General features: G+C 35.6%; 1 protein-coding gene across 1 annotated transcript in view; it reads left to right on the top strand.

Annotated features, from left to right (window-relative positions):
• LOC306855065 (sodium-coupled neutral amino acid transporter 3-like) overlaps window positions 1-25411 on the top strand; it is a 44774-nt gene extending 19363 nt beyond the window's left edge. The window contains exons 5-16 of the mRNA XM_079393491.1: window positions 4426-4499; window positions 6108-6200; window positions 6907-6988; window positions 11044-11126; window positions 11345-11403; window positions 13858-14022; window positions 15533-15612; window positions 17815-17915; window positions 19800-19924; window positions 20081-20225; window positions 20747-20850; window positions 21721-25411. Coding sequence (XP_079249617.1) covers window positions 4426-4499; window positions 6108-6200; window positions 6907-6988; window positions 11044-11126; window positions 11345-11403; window positions 13858-14022; window positions 15533-15612; window positions 17815-17915; window positions 19800-19924; window positions 20081-20225; window positions 20747-20850; window positions 21721-21825 — 1216 coding nt within the window. The 3' untranslated portion in view covers window positions 21826-25411. The remainder of the gene's footprint in view (window positions 1-4425; window positions 4500-6107; window positions 6201-6906; window positions 6989-11043; window positions 11127-11344; window positions 11404-13857; window positions 14023-15532; window positions 15613-17814; window positions 17916-19799; window positions 19925-20080; window positions 20226-20746; window positions 20851-21720) is intronic.
• Window positions 25412-25755: the final 344 nt, after the last annotated feature.

The raw sequence follows: 25755 nt of genomic DNA, 5'->3' as shown, positions 1-25755 counted from the left end.
GTAGAGAAGGGCGAAGAACTTCAGCTCATTTTCTCCTCCAACTTCAAAATGGTCCGATATCGTTGTTTTTCCTTTTTTTTATAAAGGGTGTTTGACTTTTTTTTCTTTGAAAGTACTGGCTCGATATGTCCACCTATATCACATATGCGTGATTACGCAATGCACAATGCAGTACTTTTTGACCCTTTGACATTTAGATTTTTAGTTTTTCTTGAAAGATAGAAAGAAATTAATACTATTATTCAGCCAAATTTATTACAATGTCACAGCTTCCCTACATTTTATTATGATCTGTGTTAATTCCCGTTCTGTGAACTGGTCCACCCGCTGTATTAATCCTCTTGTAAAGCAGCCTTTATTAGAAAAGTCAGATTGCCAGAGAGATTTGTTTCCTGACTGACCTTCAGAAGAGCCGAGCGGGCTGTACCAGGACTCTCACTTTCCACGGGAGCTCCATGTTCACGGCAGGCACACTGTATTAGTTTTGTTAACAAAGGGTCTGTCGTCTACAGTAGTTATGATCTAATGGTCTGTGCTACTTAACGTGGGCTCTCTGCTGTGATCGTGAAGATTAGGTTGTACATGCTTTATGAAAATCAGTCAGGCCTTTTAATCTCTGGTTGAGCAATATATAGAGGATTTTTTTTTTTTTTTTCTGAGAGGGCTTTGGGTTTGAGCTGTTTGGTGTGACTGGAGTTCTGCGATATCTGGCACACTTGAACTTTCTGTACTCCCGATTCTCTACATGTGGTACCTGTCTGATCTGAGAGCAGTGTTTCTCCAGTGCTGATTGCGGCTTCGGGCTACTCATAAATCAATCCCAGACAAAATTTAATAATGCAGCTTATATTCCTTTCAATAATGGTGCAGCTCTTGGGAATGAATTCATAAGGTTTATGGGAGTTTCCTAGACCTTGCAATGAGGACGTCATTGTGGAGTCTGTATGCTAGTGTAAAAACATTTTCTTTGTGCTTTATGACTTATATGATGAGCATTTTGAACTGTATATACTATAATAAATTTTGCATCATCTCTGCTGATTATTGTTGCATGTGGTGTTTATAGATGAAGATAAAGGACAGATTCTAAAATGTTGATATTGGGTTTTGCCTGTTTGGGTTGTGGGTTTTTTTTTTTACTTGATGTAATTTAATGTAATTTAATGTCAGGAGTGACATTAAATGGAAAGCAAACTGCTGACAGATTTCACATTTGTCTATTCTGGAGTTTAGGAATAGATATCAATAAACTCCCATCAGATAGTTATCATCATATGTATTATTTGCCTCTATTTTTAAGAAATTGTAGGAGAAACATCTGGGACAATCTTATTACCTAAATTAGCCTAAACATACCTGGGGACTCCATTGCTTGGCTTTGAAAGAGCAGCTCTTTGTACAAGATAATGACAAACAAAAAAATATTTGCTTTGAAATTCAGCTTCCTGTGGCTTACTGGGAAATGTTATTGCTCAAGGATATGCGTTTATTTCATGTTCCTGGAATTAAAAAGACATGTTTATGAGTCAAGTCTCTAAACAGTGGGAGCAAGTATTGTGTCATACAAAGTAGATTTGCCAAAAAATCAACGATAATGATTTGCTGTAGCACCATGCTCAGTTCAATTTAACAGTGTGCTTATAGTCATCCACTTCTTCCTCCATTTGCTGAAGATGTGTTTTTCCATTAATTTACGAACTGATGAAGCCACTTGGATAAACGGCCTTCTATAAATGGAGAAACACGCCCAGACACTCTGGAATAAATTGTGTGAGATACTAAATTAACAGTATTTGTCTTCAGGTTCTAACAAGACATTCTAGCACCGTAGCATTCAAGACTGGTCTTGATCACAGATTTAACACTCTTGAAAAAAGAAAAAAAAAAACGATTTGAGAGAAATGTTGATTATTCATTTCATTCTGTGCTGAAATTAATCAACAGAAAAAATTATATTAATTTAATAATATAATTTTTTTTTATATTATCATCATATATATCGCTACATTTCAGAAGTATGGAGTCAGTAAGAATATTTTTTAAATTATTTTAAGCAAGTAAACTTGGTCCTGGAGGGCCGGTGTCCTGCACAGTTTAGCTCCAACTTTCCTCAACACACCTGCCTGGAAGTTTCAAGTATATCTAGTAAGACCTTGATTAGCTGGCCCTCCAGGAGTCTGGTGACCCCTAACTTACACCGTCTACAACAGGGTTCCTCAAATCTTTCCCTGGAGGGCCAATCTGCTGCAGAGTTTAGCTCCAACCCTGATCAAACTCACCTACCTGTGATTTTCTAATGATCTCGAAGACTCTGATTAGCATGCTCAGGTGTGTTTGATTAGGGTTAGAGCTAAACTCTGCAGGAATGGTCCAGATTTGAGGATCCCTGGTCTACAATGTCACCAAGGCTCGCCCCAATCGACCTGATGGGGGCGCTACAGCAATCAAAAGTACGAAATGGCTCATAAATCGGATTCGATCATCACCTTTCAAATTGTTGGGGTATTTTGGATTTTTGAAAAAAAAAAATTATTTTTGTGAACTAGTCCTAGGTTTTTCACAGGATCGGAACCAAGCTAGTGCAGAAAGATTCTCTGGACAGTGAATATCAATAATTATCAAAAAAAAAAAAAAAGTTGAACTTTTGACTCACCGTCATAAAGGGATGCCAAAACGTTTGAAAGGGGCAGGGCCACTTTTACTAAAATGGCTATAACTTTTGAACGGAATGAAATATTGTCGCCAAACTCAGAACAATTATGTAAAAGCTCAATCTGAGGTCACAATAAAAAATTGTGGAGTTTGGACACTTATTGGTGCTATAAGAAGGAAAACCTAAAAATGGCTATAACTACACTAATCATTTGCAAATCATGTTCTATTCTATTTATCCAAGTCATTTTAGACTGAAGTAAGTTGAATGTTCCAAATCCAAATCACTTGTGAGATTTCATTTCAGTTAGGAAGCTTTTGAAGGCAGCAACTAGCTTTTGGAGCAGCTACAGTATAAATGCTAAATTAAGAACTTTTTTCGGTGTCTTTTGGAGCTTAGATGATATTAAATATCTCATCACAATCAGCTGCTAAAGAAGATGATTAGATGCTGAACTGATCACATAGTGCCTTCATTCAAGCCAGCTGCCTCCATTTACACACTGCAGCTGGTGAACAAATCGCATGTTCTGTCTCCGAGTTTTCAAAGCTTTTTAACCTCGCAATGTTGCCTCCTCCAGCGTAATTTGTTATTAAACGTGAGCGATTAGCTGTACTAGTTGTGCTCCACTTATTTAAATATGAGTGGAATGTTAGTCAAGGCTGGGAGATTTTTTTTAACGCTGAATATCCGTTTCAGAGCTCATGTGAGTCAGGGCACTGCCGTTTCCAGCAGAACTGCACTCGTTGACTTCTCCTCCTGCGGTTCAGCCACGTCATTTGGAAAAAAGTAGGCAAATGGAAGACGTGAGAAAGTGTGGAGTTGAAACTGAGTGCTTGGCAGAGGGCGGTTAGGCCTGGTCAGTATAGATGCCAAGACATTCTGGAACTAGGAAAAGGAACTAAACAGGACATTTGGATGGAGGAAAAAGAGTCAATAGAGCATATTTTGGGTTCCCAGTTTGAGATGTTTATCCAGATGTTGGCAGCTGGAGGGTGCCGTTGCATTTATGAGCTATTTGTGATGTGCCTGTGATTATGATGTCTAGTATTTTTCCACCTTCCTGAGACTATAACCTCTTTTCAACTCTTAGAATTAGGCCTGTTATATATTTTTTTGTTTTATATTTTATGTGTTAATATAACCATAGCATGTTTAGAAATTGTTTAGATATACAGTGAAATTGTTTAATTTTTAATTCTAAATTATTCAGTTATAAGTTGATGTAATTTATATATTATGTATGTATGTGTATATATATATATACTACAGTCCTGCGTTCTGCATGAAAATATTCTGCTGATATGCAAAAAATGGCCTAAAATTACCCAATTATTACCTAACATACAGTTTTTCCCCCATAAAAATAAGAATGAAGCTTTTACAAATCAAGACTTTTTTACCTTACAAATGGTTTTTAAAAGCAAAAATGTTACAAAACACACTTCATATTTTGGGAAAGTGTTGGATCTCATTCAGCAAGTATGATGTATACGGCAGTGTAATTATATTGTATGATTGATAGAAATTCCTTTTTTCATAATCACTTTTTCTGTAATTGTCATAGATTTAATTTCTTGTTTTGAACCTAAAATATTACTTTGTCTTGAGTTGGATTATCCCTTGTGTGTTTGATCCTACAAGCTTTCTATACTGTGCTTTTGAACCATAGGCTGTTTTAAAGTACTCTATAAATATAACACAAAGCCATACTCATACTTGTAAGTGACAATGGTTCCAGTTGCAGTTCATTTGTCTTCTCTGTCTCTCAGAATTCTCCTCACTGTTATTGCTGGTCTGTCTGCATACTCCATTCACCTGCTGCTAAAATCTTCAGGCGTTGTGGGTGAGTTACACTCATTACACTGACCCGCTACCAGTTTAAAGCTCTCCTCTGTATATTTAAGAATATAATTTGGATATGAAAACTGAACCTTTGCCCTGAGCTAAATAAACACAGTCTCATCCCAAACTCGTCACATATTGAAGCTTGGTCAGGACTGTTTTGGCGTGCTTTTTGACGCTCAAGGTACCCCTTTAGCGTCACATTTCGACGTGAAGGGTCCTCCATTGTTTTCAGTTGCTTGTCTTAATTTAATGGTTTGCATGCATTTGTAAAAAATAGAAATAATTATATATAAATTTTTACTTTCATTGGAGCACCTAACCCCACCCCTACCCTAAACCTACCCACCTCTGAACAATATAAAACACACACAGGCAAATATAAGTGCAGTCACAGGTATTTATTGCAAAAACGGACCATAAACAAGCAGTATAAAAACATTACAAACAAGTCGTATTGCATTCCAAGCCTTCTGAAACCATACGAAGACTTTATGCGAAGAAGAGAGTAAAACACAAGGTTGTAATCGCTGAAAATGATCCCGTTCCGTTAACGCACTTACATCTCATTCAAAAAGATACTACCGTCCCGTAGCATGATGCAATTGGTCACGAGGCACACGAGTCAATAGCCTTTCGATCACGAGACACGCAAGAGCCAATGACATTTCAAACCAAAGCTGACGTAAGGCTTCTTCTGGCGGCATTTTTTGAATTCGCACACAGACTGCAGCAGCACACAGGAAGCCTTTACGGCATTCGGAGACGGCGATCGCATCTGTTCCTCTCACAAATCAATAGTTTTGCCTCGGAAGCCTTGGAATATTAATACTTTTTAAATAAATTATTTGCCTGCTATATGTTGTGTTTTATTGACAGATGGTAGGTTTAGGGGCAGGGGTTGGGTTATGTGATCATAAATGTGTAAATAATGTAATATAAATAAAACTGTTTTGACTGTTTACATTGAAAAATCACACCCCTACATATATTTATTACCCAATATATCATTTAATTATGACAATAAAATTCCCAGTATTCCCAGAAGGGTTTCTTATTTAAAACAACGGAGGACGCTTTACGTCAAAAAGTGACGCTAAAGGGGTACCTTGAGCATCAAAAAGCGACGCCAAAACGGTCCTGACCAAGCTTCAATATGTGACGATTTGGGATGAGACGGTGTTGGCTAAATTGAAGAGCTGGTTTAGATGGAGGTGCTAACTGATGTGACATTTCTCTCTCTGTTGGCTCAGTGACCATCTGCTCCACTCCTCTGTGATAGATTTTAATTGGCCAGAATATTTCTGGTGTGCATTAGGCTAAAAATAGCCAAGTGTCTGCTGTGCTTGATCAGTTGTGGCTGTCATTGTCAGTGCTATATAAACTATAAGCCCATGGTTACATTGTTTCCCCAAATCCAGGTTTACCACATGCTTACCTTGAAGAACGAACAAACCTTACATATACCATGATATTACTTAATGATAGTGGTTTTAATAATGAATAAATCTGAATGACTGTCAAATAAATTTTATAAAACAGAACCTGATTTATTTATTAGGATTCACATAACCTTATTATTATTCACATCGTTTTCCTTTGTTGTCAGGCATTAGAGCTTATGAACAACTGGGCTACCGAGCATTTGGCACACCAGGCAAGATGGCTGCCGGCATTGCAATCACCCTGCAGAACATTGGAGGTGAGATTGTCAAACGTTACGTCTCAGGAGACACAATGTATTGCTTTGTGACCTGTCAAGGGCACAGCACACGTATACACCTCTGCAGAGAGAGTGACTGGACTTGGATGGATAGCAGTGTCATTTGATTCTCATTTGCACTCTAGGTCATCACTCTTATTTTTTATTTCTTCATTATCATGGTAACCTGTCTTCTCTGTTTCCTCAATGTAGTAGACAGGCTGTGCTCTATTTCGTTACAAATAATTATAGGACAGTCTTTCTGCTGATTATTATTGGAAATATAAATTATTTTCTTTAAAAAATGTTGAATATTTTTATAGGTTATTCCAAGTTTTCTGATAATTAGTTAATTACGATTAATAAATATGAAGTGATTAAATGAATCTCAGTCTCAGCCTGTTGTGTAACTTTATTTTAAGATTTTTAAGATGTATAACATGTTTTTATTATTTTTTTTATGATTATTTTTTAAAAGTTGAACTGTGACTTAATTTACATTGATGGAAAAAGACCCTGAGCTGGTTGGCGTTTGGTGCATGTTTAGAAAAACTAAAAATAGAACTGATTCTCTTCTTTACTGTGACATTTGCTTATATAATAACCACAATCCCCTGGAGTGGACGATTGCGTCCTGGATTAGGTTGTTTACTGTATATGTGAGTGCAATCTCACAGCCATCCTTTCTCTCTTTCTCCTCTCATAGCCATGTCCAGCTACTTGTACATAGTAAAGTATGAGTTTCCACTGGTTATCCAGGCTTTTCTCAAGGTGGACAATCCATCAGGGTGAGTATGTGCGTGTTTAAAGTTGTGTTTTAGTTCTCAGAAAGCAACACAAATACATCATCATGTTTTTTTTTTTTTGCCACATCAAGTCTCTTTATTACCATCTGACCCACTTCAAGCATGTTAGGGTATCAGCATACACAAAGACTTACTAGAAAGACAAATAAAACATGAGATCTGTGTAATTTCTCAAATTGTTTCTACTAGATAACAGTGGCGTTAAATGAAAAACAGATGAAGCCTCCTGCATCAAATGTTTCTCTTGACAAAAAGACTCATCTAATGTCTCAGACTGTGTTTATGTGAATGAAAATTTCCTTTGGGGAAAAAAAGAGACAGAAAGCAGTGTGTGGGCATGTCTGCACCAAAAGGCCAAAGGGGAAAAAGGTTGTTTGATTAGTTGAGTCTGTAAAAGCATCTCTTTCAATGGTATTTCTTTTTCTTTTTGTCAAATGCCAGCCTTTCATTGTGGGCATGACGGTGTTAACGCTAGCCACCACATCAGTTTGTCCCCTGGTAATGATTACTGCCGATTTGTGTAAGTGTGTGTGAGCGGTGCAGTTTCTTTCAGATCAATAGGTCCCTGAGGATTTCTGAGTCACACAGTAAAATCCTCCAGCACTATTGTTTGAAAGTGTGTGCGTGTTAGAGAAGAACTATGATAGATGGAGTAGATTTGATGAGAACAGGTTCGTATGCGTGTGAAGGTCAGATCTCCCCTGACTATAACACTTGGTTGCCCAGCCAAGGATATGTGTATGTGTGTGTGACGGTCCATGACGCAAGCCGACTGCAGATGCGATGACTTGAGTTCAGCCTGACAGAAGGCCTGTGCACACACTCTGGAGGACACCTCAAAAACTCCACGGAAACGTCCTTTGGCTGCCTCATTTGAATTCCTCACCTCTCTAGGCGAGTGAGGAGGATCACGAAGCAGTAAACAATGACTATTCATTTCCGTTTTAACAGGCAGTGCCCATGAATCTACATGTGTGATAGTCTGAGTAAATTAACACCAGTAGGAAAGTAAAAAAAAAGAGACCTTAGTCATTGTAGACCGTGACACAAAATAAAACAAGGAGGAATTAACAGTCCGTTCAATAAATTTTGCCAGCAAGACAAAATATGTCCAAAAATTTGATTATATGCACAACAATTCAAAAGTTTGGGGTTGGTAAGATTTTTTTAATTTTTTTTATTAAGTTTCTTGTGCTCATCCAGGCTTAATTTATTTGATCAAAAATACACTAAAACTAAAATATTTTGAAATTTTATTGCAATTTAAAGTAAATTTCACTATATTTTAAAATGTAATTTATTCCTGTGATGGTAAAGCTGAATTTTCAGCATCATTACTCCAGTCTTCAGTGTCACATGATCCTTTAGAAATCATTCTAATATGCTGATTTGCTGCAAAAAAAAAACATTTCTTATTATTATCAATGTTGAAAACAGTTGTGCTGATTAAATTTAAAAAAAAAAATAATGAAATAATAATGTACAAATGTACAAAATTGGACAATGTGCAAAATAGCACAAACACAATATACAAAAGAGAGAATTCAGTATGCACAGGTATGTTAGGTGCAAATTTGAAATGTAATAAGTATGTGTTAAATAAAAAATAAAAAGTATGATAGTGTTGTGTGTTTCATGTTTATTGTTAAGAGTTCAAATGTTCACGAGATGGATTGCTTGAGGGAAGAAACTGTTTCTGTGTCTGGTCGTTCTGGTGCTCAGAGCTCTGTAGCGTCGAACAGATGGTAACAGTTCAAAGAGGGAGTGTGCTGGATGTGAGGGGTCCAGAGTGATTTTACCAGCCCTTTTGCTCACTCTGGATAAGTACAGTTCTTGGAGAGTGGGGAGGGTTGTACCAATGATTCGCTCAGCAGTCCGGACTACCTTCTGTAGTCTTCTGTGGTCAGATTTGGTAGCTGAGCTGAACCAGACAGTTATTGAAGTGCAGAGGACAGATTCAATGATGGCAGAGTAGAACTGTTTCAGCAGCTCCTGTGGCAGGTTGAACTTCCTCAGCTGGCGAAGCTGTGCACACACTCTGGTTGAAAAACAGGAAAAACTAACAAAAACACTAAAACAATTGGAGAGCCAAGCACAATGGCTGCCATGCGCAGCACCATCTTGAAAAAAATTTGACAGCTAGGATAAACTGTAAAAAGTAATGCAAAGAATGTAAAAAAAAAAAAATGACATTATCAATAAGGCAACATATTTCAATTGTATTTTTGTAAATTATGAGATTCAACTAGGCAGGCTTAGAAAAGGTTTAATGACTCATAGAACCAACTAGATACTAAACGGTTTAAGTTGAAGTGAAATTTTTTACAGTCTAGATATTTTTGTTGGCAATTTTTAACAGCAGTTTGGTCCTGATATGCGAATGATGGCAATGCAGATAAAAGACAGAAAGCTGTTCCATGTGGGAAAGTGGCTACTTCCTTCTTTCCTGTCTAGCTCTTTGGCTATTTGTGCGCTGTATTTTAAGTCACTTTGGTAAGAAAGTTGGTTAAGTGCTTGTAAATGGGCCCATTCATTCTGCACCCAGACATCTCCTCATCCAGACTAGACATGGAGGGGTGGGTTGGATGCAGAACTGTTGAGAGGAAGTAACTCAGGCAAGTGTTGGCATGCCTTTCAATGGCTGACTCACACTCCTGCCCATGTGAAACTCCTGTGGCAGATAATGAACATCACACACATACGGATCCTGAGCCAACCAGAACCAGAGTCAAGCACCAGTGCTGCTGATCTTGTACCTGGTACCGTTCACCTCACTGAGATGAACATCTTTGGCTTGATGGAGTCGCTCTATTGTCTAATATCAAGCTGAATATCCGGGCTGGGTACAGGCCGTCCCTAATAAGTCTCTCTCTCTCTCTGTCTTTGTCGTTCAGAGCTTCTTTGAGAGATGCCATGTTTCTGCTCTTAATGGGGGCAGAATAACAAGATTAGCAGCTTTAGGACGAGTTAGAGAGGGAAAATTGGCCTTTGATTGAACACAAGGGTTTGGGTCTAAATAGCTGCTCAGTTACACATCAGGAAACATTTAAAGGGCACTGATCACTCCCTGTTTTAGTGTTGTCCAGTTATTCCATTTAAACAACATACAAGTAGTCATTTTAGTATTATGAAAATGTAATGCATTAGAAATAATTAATAAAAGAATTGCTGCTCCATATGTAAATGCTCAAGGGAAATCTTAAATGGGTCAATATTTGTTAAAGCAGTAAGCCACTGGAAGCAACACAGTGGCTTCATTACAGTTAATGGGTGTTGTTTGGCCATGGTAAAATCACTGTAACACAGCACTGATTGAACAGCAGCAGCAACAATGTGATAAAAAACACACACAGTTCAGTGAATAAATGCATCAGTATTAATTATCACAATAAACGATTCTTCCATAAAATAAGCTAGTAAATCAATCAAAAAAACAATGCATAGTTTGAATTTAAGAATCTATTCATCATAATTATTTTTTGATTTTTTTGTATGATATTTATTAATTATTTGAATTAGCTTTTATTCTTTTTAATCATGTGTTTTTGTCATTTTCTTTTTTTTTCCTCTTCATTTTTCTTATATTTTAGTTTTAGGGATAGTAATTGTACTTCAACTTATTTTAGTTAGTTGCAAAAGAAACACATTTCATTTACATTTTTTTAAGTTAAATTTTTCATCTAATATTTATTTTTTTATTTCATTTAAAAATGGTTTTCAATAGTTTTAGTTTACAATAGCACTGGTAAGAATAATATCTGACGTAGACTTACAAATGGAAAGGAAAGGCTCTATGACTGACATACCTACTAAAAGTGAAAAAATGATAAATAAATACATTTATTGTTGTAACATTCCATTGTCCTAGAAACAGAAATTACGATCCTTATTGTCTTCCTTACTATTTTAGGGAACTTTTCATTTACACAGAGTTATCAAGTGTGGATAAAAGGATTGTGGATTGTGGAAGAAGTGCGGATTGAATCATTTATAATTCTGTTTTTGTGTTTGTCTTTCTTCTGTGATTTGTTTGGCAGGGAATGGTATCTAAACGGCAATTACCTGGTCGTCATTGTATCGTGCAGTGTTATCTTGCCGCTGGCTTTAATGAAGCAGCTCGGTAAGTCATCTCAAACTGATATATATATATATATATATATATGTGTGTGTGAAATTGCACACACCCCTTGTTCTGCTTGCAACTTCCTGTCTGCACATCCACATAATGTCAAATATTAGTATTCGTATTTTATTCATTTGTAAGAGTATTGCACTGATCAGACTTCTCACAGAGGTGTTGTGGGTAATTGTCACTTGTCATCTCACTGTGTGTTTCAGGGTACCTGGGCTACACCAGCGGTTTCTCTCTCAGTTGCATGGTCTTCTTCCTTATTGCGGTATGTTTGTTGCTCTTGTTAAATGAATAGTTCACACTAAAAATTTAAATTGTTATAAATGTATTATAATGTCTAATGTCCTAATAACCTAATGTAACCCATGACATTCGTGCCATATACTGTGTATATATATATATATATATATATAAAATATATTATAGTATTTATTAATATTTTGCATTAGATTTTTTAATATTTTAGTTTGTGTTTGTAATTATGTACTTTTGTTATTTTTTAAAAAATATATATATTTATCTTTATTTCAATTGTATTTTTAATCATTTTTAATGTAGGCAACATTTCTATTTTGTTAATTTTTCATCTAATATTCATATTTTATTTAAGCTTTCTTTCAATTAACAATAACAATTTTAATAGTTTTATCAACACTGCCTATAGTCATGAAAGCATTCATTCCATTTGTTCAAAGCAATCCGTTCAGTAACACTGATCTGTGGCTTTGTTTGGAAATATTTTCATTGGCGGATAAAAAATTGACAAAGTGACTTTCAATATTGTGTCTAAAATGTAAGTTACTCAATATTAATCCTTGTTTATTTAACTTTTGTATACTAATCTGAACAAAATCACTCATGATTGTCCGATGCTGATGAAATATTGTTTTGTGTTCCACCAAGGACGTCATACAGATTTGAAACAAAAAACATCAGAATTATCCCTTTAAATATGTTTCATTCAGTTGCCGTGTGCTGCTTAGTATTCTAATCCCGAAGCAGTACTCTGCTATTTTGAAATTTCTCTCTGAATAAAATGCTGAGAGCGTGAAAATTTATATTTAATCTTGATACAGTTCCAATTAGCAGTTTATAAATCTTATAGTAAGCTGGGGGATTTTAGGATGTGCTCATGTTTTCCCACCAGCAGGATCAGTGTGTGATGTTGTGTGAGTGTGTCTTGTATTTTTAGAGTGGGGTTGTGTTTGGTGCACCTCACTGACCTAGTTTTGAAGGGGAGCTTTAATCTATGCGCACGGCTCTCACTCTCTCTGTCCTCATGCTGGTGTGTGAGTGTGGCATTGGCTGTGCCACATCTTTGCGCTGGATTTATTAAATCATCCAGTCTTTACACCGTAGTTCAGTCTGAATAAGATAACATTGCCTCTCTCTTCTTCTCTCGATTCATCATCCCTGCTGTGATTAGAACAAGCACCAAATGAAAAGACACAATGGCGGCAGAGCCACCTCCGCTCACTCTCTCTCATCTGGCCTGTCATGTGACACTGATGAATGACATTATAAAGCAGTGATGTGTACCTTTCAGGATTAAAGGAGTCATAGCATGAGAAATCATACTAAACCATCTCAAAAAGACCATTTTTTTAAACTAAGCAGTAAACATGACTCTTCCTTGGATTTCTGATATCAGAAGACTAAATAAATCAAATTACTATATACTAAATACTACAAATTACTACTACTTTTATATAAATGTATATTTTAAGTCTTAAACCTGTAAAGTATAAAATAATAGTCAGAAAAATCTACTTTAAAAAAAAAATGGAACAGTTTATTAAGACTTTAGACAAAATATATATATCAAAAAAGTTTTAATGTGTTTTTTGTTCAAGATCATATTTGATACATCAGGCTTTTATGGCTTAAAAAGTATGATATTGGAGAATATGGAGCTCAAACTCGAAGAGGACAAATCAAACTACTAACATAAAATGCATATGAATATCAGTTGTCACTCTATATCTCCTAACTATATGTTTTAGTAAGATGATATTTAAATACTTAAGTTTTATGATCAAAGCTATATATTTTTTTTTTATTGTGGGGCACAACATATTATGCAATGTAATACAATGATTATTAAGAAATGAACAGATAAACGTTCCTCAAAAGCCTGATGTATCATATTTGATACTCTCATTTTAACATGATTTGAAAAAAAAATTATGTATGGATAATCAAATCCTTGTATATCCTTGGATATCCAGTAAGTGTTTATCTTGAAATATTACTTAGAATATAAAATATATTCTTACATTTACTTTATAATTGTTTTTTTTTTTACATAAAAAAAGACACATGTACCACAACCGAAATGGGATGTTTTTAGAAGTATACTAAAAGGCCTTTAACTTGCTAAAATAAAAATAAATATGATCAGTCACACATCGGAAGGCATGTAGTATATTATGCACAATATGTTTTGATGTTGATAATTTAAATTCCTTATCAAGTATGACACAACAGGCTTTATATGACAAAAAAAAAACATATCCTGTTTGATTATAATGAGGGACAGAAATCAAGTTTGAAATTGTTGTGAAAAAACAAAACAAACTACTATACACTGTGACTAACTATAAGTGGAACCTAAAGGGAAAAATGATTCAACGATGACACGAACCCATAAAAATTAATTGCAAGATCAGCACAACCTATGCAGGACTTGTTAATTATTCAATCTCTCGTCTCCCTCCAGGTGATCTATAAGAAGTTCCAGGTGAAATGTCCTTTTGAGGAGTTTGCCCATAATAGGACAGTGTTGGGCTTTAACACAAGCGTAGCAGCTGATATCGGAGGAGTGGAGATGACCCCTGAGAGTGACCCTGCCTGCACCCCCCGCCTCTTTAACCTCAATTCACAGGTATATCACCATATGAGTAATGTGATGTAAGACTTTAAGCCAAATCAAATGACAAACACTGTAGTTCCTAATAAGCCTTTGCATGACTCGCATATATTTGGGCTTAATCCAAACAGGCGTTTAGATATCAGTTCTCATACTGTATGAAAATCTGGATTTTCAGCTTATGTAATATATTCACATTTCTAATGTACAGGTATTTAAGAACCTTTGATGGAACGTGGTTTTAAATATTGCCAAGTGGTTTGTTAAAGTGGAAAAATATGAGAAAGGATGACCATTTCTCACTACCTCTCTTTTGCTCTCTTATTGTAGGAAACAAAAATCATAAACATCTCCTTGAAGTGACAGTTCACACAAAAAATAAATCATGTCATCATTTGCCCACCCTCATGTCATTCCAAACCTATATGGCTTTCTTTTGTTTGTAATGTCTAATCTTAAACTTTAATGTCTTATAAGAATTTTAAGAGAAACATCTGAGACATTAATACTTACAGTAAATGAAATATATACAGTTCAGAAGTTTGTGGCCAGTAAGATTTTTGAAAATAAATTATTACTTTTATTCAGCAAGGATGCATTAAATAGATCAAAATGTACACTAAAGACATTTGAAATGTTATGGAAATTTCAAGTAAATGCTGTTCTTTTGAACTTTTTAATCAACAAAGAATTTTTTTAAAATCACAGTTTCCACAAAAATATTAAGCAACATTTATAACAACAAGAGATGTTTCTCGAGCAACAAATCAGCATATTAGAATGATTTCTGAAGGATAATGTGACACTGAAGACTGGAGTAATGATGCTGAAAATTCAGTTTTGCATCACAGGAATAATAAAAACAAAAACAATCATTTTATATTGTAATAACATTTCACATGATTATTGTTTATACTGTATTTAGATCAAATAAATGCAGCCCTGGTGAGCATAAAAGACTCAAAATCAGGAAAAAATCTTACAGACCCCAAGCTTGAACGATATTGTAATTGAGAATTTCATTTAGTCTCTTGAGCTATAAAAGATCAGGCTCTGAGCCATAAAATGCATCCATTCATCTATCTATCTAGAACAATGGATCTTTTGTTTGTATGGTCTTAAGTCAGTATAAGCTTTTTAAGATGGGTTACCCAAACACATTCATATTTATTGCAGTCTATAGCCTATATTCCATTATTATTCATGTCTTTAGCATAATCACATCCTCTGCACATACATAAGTGTCAACTCGCCATGTGCATTTTTCCCCACATATGTCCTTAACTGTCAGAGAGATAAGTGTAAATATCTATAGTCAGCTCAGTCCGTCTCTAAGTGCACAGGACTGGCATTTTAAATGAGCCCAGGCCTGAGCTCTGTCCAAGTCTGACTTAATCACAGCTACAATTAGCTCTCTGTAATGTGCTACAGTGTTTAATGAGCTTTAAAGTGTGGAGTTTGGGGTTTATGGTTGCCGCTGTTGTATCCATGGTGACGTGACGTGGTCTGGTCTGTGTGTTTTTAGACGGCCTACACGGTTCCCATCCTGGCGTTCGCATTCGTGTGCCACCCCGAGGTGCTGCCAATTTACACGGAGCTGCGCAAGTAGGTGGCAAGTTCTTTCGCAGGTCTAGATTCACACGAGTCACAATGTTCATATGGATGCTGTTACACTGTGTGTGGCTACCCATCTGCTTCACTGTTCAGAGAGCTGTGGTTTAGCCATTCTGGAAGTAGCATATTTACTCACAGGCATTCAAGGAACATTACGGCTTCAATACAAGTTAAGCCCAACCAACAGTACCATGTGGCATGCTCTTTTAATAACTTTCTTTTAAAATAGCAAATCTGGATTACAGTGAGGTGCATACAATGAAAGTAAATGGGGGCCGATCTGTAAACATTAAAATACTGACTGTTTTAAAAATACAGCCACAGAACTTTTCTGTTTAAAGCTAAACCGTTGTTCAAACGTTTGGGGTCAGTAAGATTTTTTGAATAAAGGAATACTTTCAGCAAGGATGAATTAAATTGATCAAAAGTGACAGTAAAGGAATTTGTAAAAATATTAATCAGCACAACTGTTTTCAACATTAATAATAATCAAAAAATGTTTCTTGTGCAGCTAATCAGTATATTAGAATGATTTCTGAAGGATCGTGTGACACTCAGTATTGGAGTTGATGATGTTGACAATTCAGCTTTGCATCAGAGGAATAAATTACATTTTAAAATATATTAAAGGGGTCATATGATGTTCAAGTTTTTCTTTCTCTTTGAAGTGTTACAAGCTGTTTTTGCATAGATAAGATCGTTGAAGTTGCAAAAACTGAAGTCTCAAAACCAAAGAGATATTCTTTATAAAAGTTAAGACTTGTCCACGCCCTCCTAAAACGGCTCATTTAAACACGCCCCCACATGTCTATGTCACGATGTGGGGAGATTTTCATAACACTGTCCAAATGTTTATGCAAAGAAAGGGGGTGTGATTTTTATTCTCGCTGTAGTATTGTTGCTGCCGCTGGCGCCATGCCCTGGGGATGCTGTGAAAGTGAAACTACTTAGTTTGGGCTTCCAAAAGAGGACACAACTAGAAATCAGTGGTTAAGTTGTATTTACAACACTGTTCTAGAGCAGTACAACAAAAATATTCGAGTGTGTGCGGCGCAATTTATGGAGGACTATTTCCTGAACCTGGCAGGAGAGTAGCCTACAATGCTGGCTTGCACAAAGGCTGTTTCTATAAAGTGGGGCAATTCTAACTTTGCAAGAACAGTCTGACGCTTCTGACTCACAGCCTGTAAGTATGTTTCTGCTACTGAATATTTAAACGCGAGTTTTGAGCAGTGTAGAGTAGTGCTTGTTGTTTGTTGTTTCTCCAATCACAAATGCAGACATGGTTATGTTTACGCGGCGCAATGCAACGCAATGCGTGAAAAGGCAGTATAAGTCTTTATAATCAGTAATTATGTCCCCACTGGATGCAGCAAATGCCTCGGTTGTAATGGGTTTTAATCTTGTCACGCCAGGAAACGCCATCACTATACGGTGTAACATTTCCGTCACACGCGTGAGGTATTCGGCCAATCACAACGCACTGAATAGCTGGCCAGTCAGAGCACGCTTCGCTTCTCAGAACGATTTATAAAAATCTACGCGTTTCAGAAAGGCGGGGCATAGAGGAGCAACAATAATGTACAGTATGTGGAAAATGTTTTTTTTAACCTTAAACCACATAAATACATTGCATTACACCAAATACACAAAAACATTGTTCTTTTTAACAACGTCATATGACCCCTTTAAAACCATAAACTATTATTTTAAATTGTAAAAATATTTCACTATATTATTGTTTTTTTACTGTATTTTAATCAAATAAATCCAGCCTTGGTGAGCATAAGAGACTTCTTTCAATAACATTAAAAGCTTTATAGACTCTAAACTTTTGAACAATAGTGTATTTCCTATTTTGCACACCCTTAAAACTTATGCATACAACTTTCTCTACAACGCAAACTTAATTTTTGCTTTTATACAAGAAGAAACAAGCGACAAGTTGAAATTATTTTTTTGTGGTAATCAGTATTACACCACAAAACATGGAATATTCTTTTAAGAAATTGTTAAAATGCCAAAAAGGGAAATTAGTATAAATATTTCTGCCTTATGACTATATCAGAGATTGTTAGATGAGACTGAATAAACTGTTTTGACTGTATAAACTTTATAAACGCCCTTTTTTGATTTGAGTGTGTGCTTGTCTATCACAATGTTTTGTCACACCCTTATATTCTCTGATTTCAGCCCTACAAAGACAAAGATGCAACACGTCTCCAACATCTCCATTGGAGTCATGTACATCATGTACCTCTTGGCTGCTCTGTTCGGGTATCTGACCTTCATTGGTGAGGCCTATTACCTTCACTCCCTTTAATGTATTTTTTCTTCACGCATACAGTAACATTTTTCTCAGCAAAGATAGAACACGAGTAGAACATGGACATGAGACATTAGTTGGATTGTAGTGGCATTTGTAATATTGACATATTAAGCTGTGGTCACACTTAACATTGCTTGGCGAAATTTAACAGATATAATTGAAATGACTGAATTTTGCTTATGAAATTTTATCAAGCAACAGTAAATGTGCATGGGAGGTGTCATCATATGTCTTGATTTAGCTTGCTAAGGCTTAAACTATAGAATCCGTAAGAAAGTGTTTGTACAGGATGAGTAATTGTGTTGAAAAATACTTAGATGTAGCAGATAGGAAGGGAACAGTATTTTAAACCAGATAGAGAAAATGCATACGACTGTTTCCAAGTCTCCAAACGTTTCATGTTTCATTTTGGTCAGGCTGTTGGCTATATTGTAGGCCAAAGATAACATTCAGAGTCTGATTTTGGACTAGCTTGGATGGCTAATGCAGAATGAATAAAAATTTAGGGCAAGACAGAAATGCTGTATGTTACAGAGCAAAAAGCAGCAGGGAATGGTAGTTGCCACAATTGCTGAAGGTCATTTGGTCGTCCAGGACAACTCCCTGCCTTTTTACACATCAGGAGGAGACAGCAGTGTGACTCAGCTGAGATGGAGAGAGTGAAGGAGGTTTTGTTGAGGAGAAAGAGGAGGTGAGAGCTGTCAGGATGAATGTGCTGAGTGGTCACTCAAGTTGAGATGTCAGAGGCTAGCTGAGATCAGTGTGACTGCAGCGGTAAAGGGGAAGAAAAGTGATTTTTTTTCTTGTTTTAGGTACAAGATTTTAATATTCAATCTCATGTTTCAGAGCTTTTGAAGCATAGGAACAGATTGAGACCTGCTCAGCTGTCAGCATGTGTTTGCTGATGTCACAGATCTAATCATCTGTTTCAACAAATCAGGGTTGGATGCAAGGTCACATTGAAGTAGTACTAGCACTCCATCTAGTGGCCTTTGAGCATGAATAAAAAACATCACTGTGTGTGGAATACTAGTAATCTGATGCAGTAGATCTCAAACTGTGGTCAATGAAAAATCAGTTGCTCAGTTAATTGATTTGAAATATTTAGGGTCTTTATGTTTTTTTTTTTTTATTAATATTTATTGAATATTATTACAATTTACAAAAACCATTTATTCTATTTTAATATATTTAAAAATATTTTTCCCCTGAATTTTTTAGCATCATTACTCCAGTCTTCAGTGTCACATGATCCTTCAGAAATCATTCTAATATACTGATTTGATAAATAAAATCTTATTATCAATGTTATTAACAGTTGTGCTGTTTAATATTTAATTAATGTATTTAATATTTAAACTCATGATTTAAAAAATCTTACCAACCCAGGTATTTTGCTATATATACATACATATATATATATATATATATATATATATATATATATATATATAAAATAGGTATAAATTACAAAAACATTCCCTACGCTCAATGATTCAGCTGGTTAATCAACAAATTATACTGAATGAATTCACTCAGTGTGTTAATATTCATTTGTGATCAAATCTTTTAGAAATGTATTCAATTCGGTCCAGCTTCTTAGCTAGTCTTTTTAATTTCAGTAAATTAAAAGATTTATTAAAAGTGAGAGTATTTTCTGGTTTCCCCCAGATTTGGGTTGTTAGGTGCTCCACAATTTTCAAAAAGTTTCTTTCTTTTTTTTTTAAATGGTCCACCACTTTTAAAAAATTATTTATTATTTTTCAATATTATTGAATACATTTTTTATTTTAAATTTAAAATGAAATTGAACTTAATATTACATTTAAATGATTCTATTTGTGTGTAGATAAGGTGGAAGCTGAGCTGTTGCACACCTACAGTCGAATCGACCCGTACGACACACTCATCCTGTGCGTTCGTGTGGCTGTGCTGATTGCCGTCACACTCACTGTACCCATCGTGCTGTTTCCTGTGAGTTTTACACACTCATTCACATTTTAAACCATTACAATTCTAAATAAGCTACATCTTACCAGGTTACAACTTGTTTAGAGGAGTCAGGATCAGATGGCAGGTAGTATTTCAGTATCTGATTTCAAAGCTTTGCCTTTCGATGTCTTTTCTCAGGTAAGGAGAGCCATTCAGCAGCTGTTCTTCCAAAATAAAACCTTCTGGTGGCCACGTCACATTGCTATAGCTGTCACCCTCCTCACCCTCATCAACTTACTGGTCATCTTTGCCCCGAACATCCTGGGCATCTTTGGGATCATCGGTGGGTTTGGTGCTTTCAGCTGTTTTAATGATGTTATTCTAGTCTCTTTGTAGCACTTATTCTCCTCTTCTTTCTTTTGAAGTTTCATTGGTGTGAAAAGAGTGTGCTTAAGTTTCACCATGACAACCTCAAGGACCTCACAGCCGCTTTTATTTCCACATGCATTAAAGTCTCAGACTATAATACTGTACGAACAGCTCCAGCCGTGAATAAATCCATTGCCAACAACATGATTAATCGCCTTTGGAATGTGTATATAATTATCAGCATTTATCAAGTCCATTTATTACATTATAGTTTCTCCTGGTCTCACACTTAACTCGATAACACTAATTGTGAGTTTTACCTACCTCAGAGAAGAAAGAACACTATTGTTCTGCAAGTGCCTGACCGCCATGAGAAATCTCTCAATGGCTTATGTAACTTAAATAGCTTTAGCTCAAGATTTTCTGACACAGTTAAGACTTAGGCCTGAAGTATGAAGGTTTAGGTTTACAGTACATGTGTTTATTGTTCCGTAGGTGCCACGTCTGCGCCGTGCCTCATCTTTATATTTCCAGCTGTGTTTTACATCCGCATTGTTCCCAAGGAAGAGGAACCCTTGCGTTCTGCGCCGAAAATCATCGTAAGTACTTGGACATGCTGTATTCGATTCCTTCCCATTCATCCACAATGGGATTTAGTTTCTTACCTCTTGTAGGAATGTAGATGCTTTGAAAACTTTCACATTGTTAGACTGAGATCCTCTGAAAACTAATCATGCTAAGAGCTTCGGAAATCCCTTGGGTAAATCTTTGGTGTGACCCAAAACTTTTGTAAACTGGTAAACCAATTCTCCTTAAGTTACAGCAGACTGCAGTAATCTTGGGCGAAACCTGAACATATAATTGTAGTGTATGTGAATCTCATGAAACTTTCAAAACATGTCCAGGATATAATTAACCCTTAAATAAAAAAATTAAAAAATAAATAAAATATTAATACTTTTTTTTATTTTGGGATTGTTGTCATGACATGCCATAAAGCATATTATAATGTTTTTTTTAAATTACAATGGCATTAAAAATACATTTATAAAGTATGCAAATATAAAATATTTAATTTAAATAAATACATCTTAATGTTTTGAAAACTGGCTTCATTTTGTTTGCACATTTTATTTCATTTTTTTACCCAGACATTTCTTCATAATATGCACTCAATCATGTTTTTAATACATATTTCATGATGTATTTCATGTGCTCAGATGTGTTTAATTGTAATACAAAATGTGTTTAAATGTGCTTCCTTTTAAAATCATGCACATGACAATGCTAAAAAACAAAAACTTAAATGTTCTGAAAATTGTCCTCATTTTGTATGCAAACTTCATTTTATTTCATTTTGACCCAGACGTTTCTTCTTAATATGCACCAATCATATTATTTAAATGACATGTTTCATTAATCACTTTGGCAGCATTGTTAATAATCTTGCCTCTCTCCTTCTTTTATAGGCTGCTTGCTTCGCCTTATTAGGAGTCCTATTTATGATAATGAGCCTGAGCTTCATCATCATCGATTGGACATCAGGGACCAGCAAAGCAAGCAGTGGTCATTAGGCCTCACCCCTCTAATGGTTTATGCTTTTTAATATTACTTTCGGGTCAGTAGTTGGGGAGGATGCATAATCTCTCAGTGATCAGTCACAAGAGTAGTACCAGATTCCTAGCTTTAGTTGCATTCAATCAATGCATTATTTAGCCATGTGACCTGCATATGCTGTAAATGGGGTCTTGCCCCATCTCAGGCCGGCATTAAATCCATTTAAAGGCCATCCTCTCCCAAAAAGGAGTGGTTGGGACATGGAAATAAGGAGAAGATAACCAGAACAAGAAAATCAAAGCCCATGATAGTTTGTGCCATAGCATCAGCACATGCATTATGCAGGGTTTGCAAACAAAAGGGATTTTGCATTCTAACCAAACAGACTCATCCGCTGGCCCAACCTCCCATCCATCCCTTCATATTATGACCTTTGACCTCTGCCCTTCGGCCACATTCACAAGAGATTAGAATCACAGTAAGTGCTCAGTTCTTATGGGAGGATTGGTGGTTATTAAAGCGTTTATTTCATCATATCTCATATTAGATATAGCAATACTCTGTGCAATAGCTGTGAGATATCTGACACTGAAGGCTGTTGAGAGGCGACACACGACCTCGTCCAGAATCCAGGCTTGATTTGGCTGCAGTCTATTACACAATTTCAAATTTATGCAAACTGTACGTATAGATGTACCTGTCACATTTTTATATGGATTTATAATGTTTATCCTTTCTACAGTATTTAGAGATAAATATATTAGTAGATATATGAGCATAAATATATATAATATAAATGAGTATTCCGATTCATCCAGTGTTCTCAAGGTTATCTATTACACCCCTATACATTATTTGTGACTATTTAGCTAAAATGCCATCTTTAGAAGATTTAGATTTAAAAAGACAGAATTATCCAAGGCACATTCTTCTTTTTGTTTAGGAATACTACTGGTTGCAATGGGAAAGCACAGATTGGAAAGCACAGTTAATCATAGGGTCAGTTTGTTATGATCCCATGAGTTCTGCTGACAGACTGATTTTGAAACACTCTCTGGATTTATGTGCAGAGATAACCAAAAACACAGATTCACAGGGTCTTCTTCTTAACTGGAGAAACAAATGTGGTGCATTGATGCACATAAATGTTTTAGCTACAGGGCAAAATGGCGTACATGGGATAACACTGCCTGGTGGAAGCTGATCGATTTTGCTTCTAGATAGGTTTAAAAAAGAGGCTATTAACCCAAGTGGATGATTTTGGTCATTCGGCGAATATTGAAACTGTAGCACTTTCAGTTGAAGCACAACTTCCTCTCAATCTCTTGACCCAGTTACAATTTAAGACATAATCATAGATTAATATATTTTGTAGACAGATATATGAATAAAAGCCTATGTACTACTAACTGTAAATTGTTTGAAGAAAAAAAGTCATGTGTGGATGTTTAACATGGTACATGAATATTTTAAACTGTGTAATTGAAACTTGTCATCCTAAAAAAACTATAAATCAAGCAATTACTGGCCCATAATGATCTTAGTGGTAACACTGTGGTGTTTTAGTGTGTGTGTGTGTGTGAATGTGTGTGTTCTCTCCTCTTCTCGCTTATGGAGAAAGAATACTTCAGTCAGTAAATGTACTGTAATGGACTATAAGATGTCTAAATGAGATGTGCATTTAAATTGTGGTACTTTTTTATTCATTTTTGTCTGTTTAATTAATGTTTAATGGATAGACAAGCCACACATATAACTAAATCATCATATCTGTGAACCAGTATTAGCATAATTACATATCTCGATATCTTTTTTCAGTGTTTTACATGTCCCTGGTGCTGCATCGAAGGCCTGTCAGACATTAAAAAGGCACTGTAGTATATTCCAAATTGCAATCTGTACTTCCCTGTTTTTTTAAATGCCTTGTTTATCATGGCTGGAGGCTTCATTTCCCTCTTTGTGGTCTTTTGGATATATACAGTATACATAGAGAAATGAGAAATGAATGATTAAATATGTCTGTATGATTGCTGAAGTGCATCATTGAAATAACCCATTGTTGATTTTTTGGTAAAGAAGTGTTTAGTTGTGTGTTTTGGTGATGGTGAGATGTTATTTGTAGCGGTGTAATGCCTCACACACCAATGTGGTTTCTCAAGCACAAAAGTGTCCCATCGTTTTAGCAGTGTGTGTTAATGTCTGTTTTACTGAGAACTAAATGTGCCAGTTGTTAAAGAATTGCCAGTATCCGTCCTGAAATATACCAGTGGCTCTAAATGATTCTTGACTGCTCAAAGTCTTACTTTGAAAGTAGAAGCGTGATTCTCATGCAAATATGCCCAAGTTGCATTTCACCCCAAAATCAGACAACAATAATGATATATATTTAATTATTTATATACTTGTATTCTGCTAGGATACATTAAATTGGCCAAAAGTGTCAATAAAAATATGTTTTATAATTTCTATTTCAAATAAATGCTTCTTTTGAATTTTCAAAGAATGCTAAAAAAACAAAAAACAGCACAAAATTAGCATATTAGAATCATTTCTGAATGAGTGATCAAAATTTAGCTTTGCCATCACGGGCATAAATTGCATTTTAAAATATATTCAAATAGAAAACAGTTATTTTAAACACTTTACTGCATTTGTGATCAAAGAAATGCAGTCTTGGTGAGAATAAAAGTCTTCTTTCAAAAATATATTTTTTTAAATCTTATCGGCCCCAGATGTATGTCTAATCAATTATATGACAAATATATAAATAACAGGCTAAAAACATAATTTCTGTCATTTGATTTTGGGGTGACATTTCGTGAGATTTTGATTTGATAGTGTTTGTGATTATTTTTAAACAGAGCATAATGTTTCTGAGAATTTTTAAGGAGAAATGACTCCTGTCTGACGTATCCACTGCATAAAATAATGATTTTATGATGACGGTAATTCACGTTAACCATTAAGATCTTATTAACTTCCTAGCAGTAGGGATATTTAGTATCAATGATGAATCACGGATACATATTGCTCCCTTTATAAAAGCACAGTCTGAGTGCTGCAACTAGAGCATTAGCAGTGGTGCACCTGACACTGCCCTGGACGACAAGATCCCCCATGATGCTGTGCTTCCATCCCCAGGCTTTCACACGCACAGCTTTGTAGCTTTTGAGCTGATTTCTGGGCTGACAGCAGCACTTTTCAAGCACCTGCAGATCACACTGTTACATGATCTCCAAATCTGCAAGGTATCACACAGTAGCAAAAGGGGGAAGAATTGAATTGTCTTTTTTAGCAGCTGTGTACTTGTGTCCAGTCAACGTGATGTTTCCCTTGTGATGTAATGACAGTGTCATCAGTTTGTAACAGTTTATATAAGTTCATTACTTACATGGCAGCATTTATAAATAATGTACATAAATGTAAACCCTTTATATTATAAGCACATCTATAGTTTGTATATTGTAAATAGTCAGATGATGTTTAGTCTGATGATTAAAACGTAATAATTTTTAAAAATGCTTTTTAAAAAGCCAGTTTATGTCTTTATTTTCTTTATTCTCAGTATTGAGTACATTGCTGGCAGTTAATGTACTGTAAACAATGTTCAAATAAAAAAAGTATAAATAATATTCATTTATTCTTGATTCATTCTACAGCTGTATTTCTCATGTGTTCATGTCTCTGTGGCTCACTGAACAGGTGACCAATGCAAAGGGGCGTTAAATGCTCTGTTTACTTGTCATTTAGCAGATCTATCTAAAGCAACACTGCAGGTTGAGTTGAAGTGTCTTTTTTAAGAGCACAGTGGTCGGAAAGCAGTTCCTGGGAGCAAACCTGCAGATCTTCTCTTCCGCCATCAGCAACTGTCTCTTTTCCTTCCTGCTGATTGTTCACTTAAGTGTAAAGCTGTTTATGTCAAAACAGAATCTTGCCTTGAAGCAGCA

This window comes from Barbus barbus, assembly GCF_936440315.1.
Source record: "Barbus barbus genome assembly, chromosome: 35".
NCBI classification, from domain to species: Eukaryota; Metazoa; Chordata; class Actinopteri; order Cypriniformes; family Cyprinidae; genus Barbus; species Barbus barbus.
This window is presented reverse-complemented; position numbering and strand designations above follow the sequence as displayed.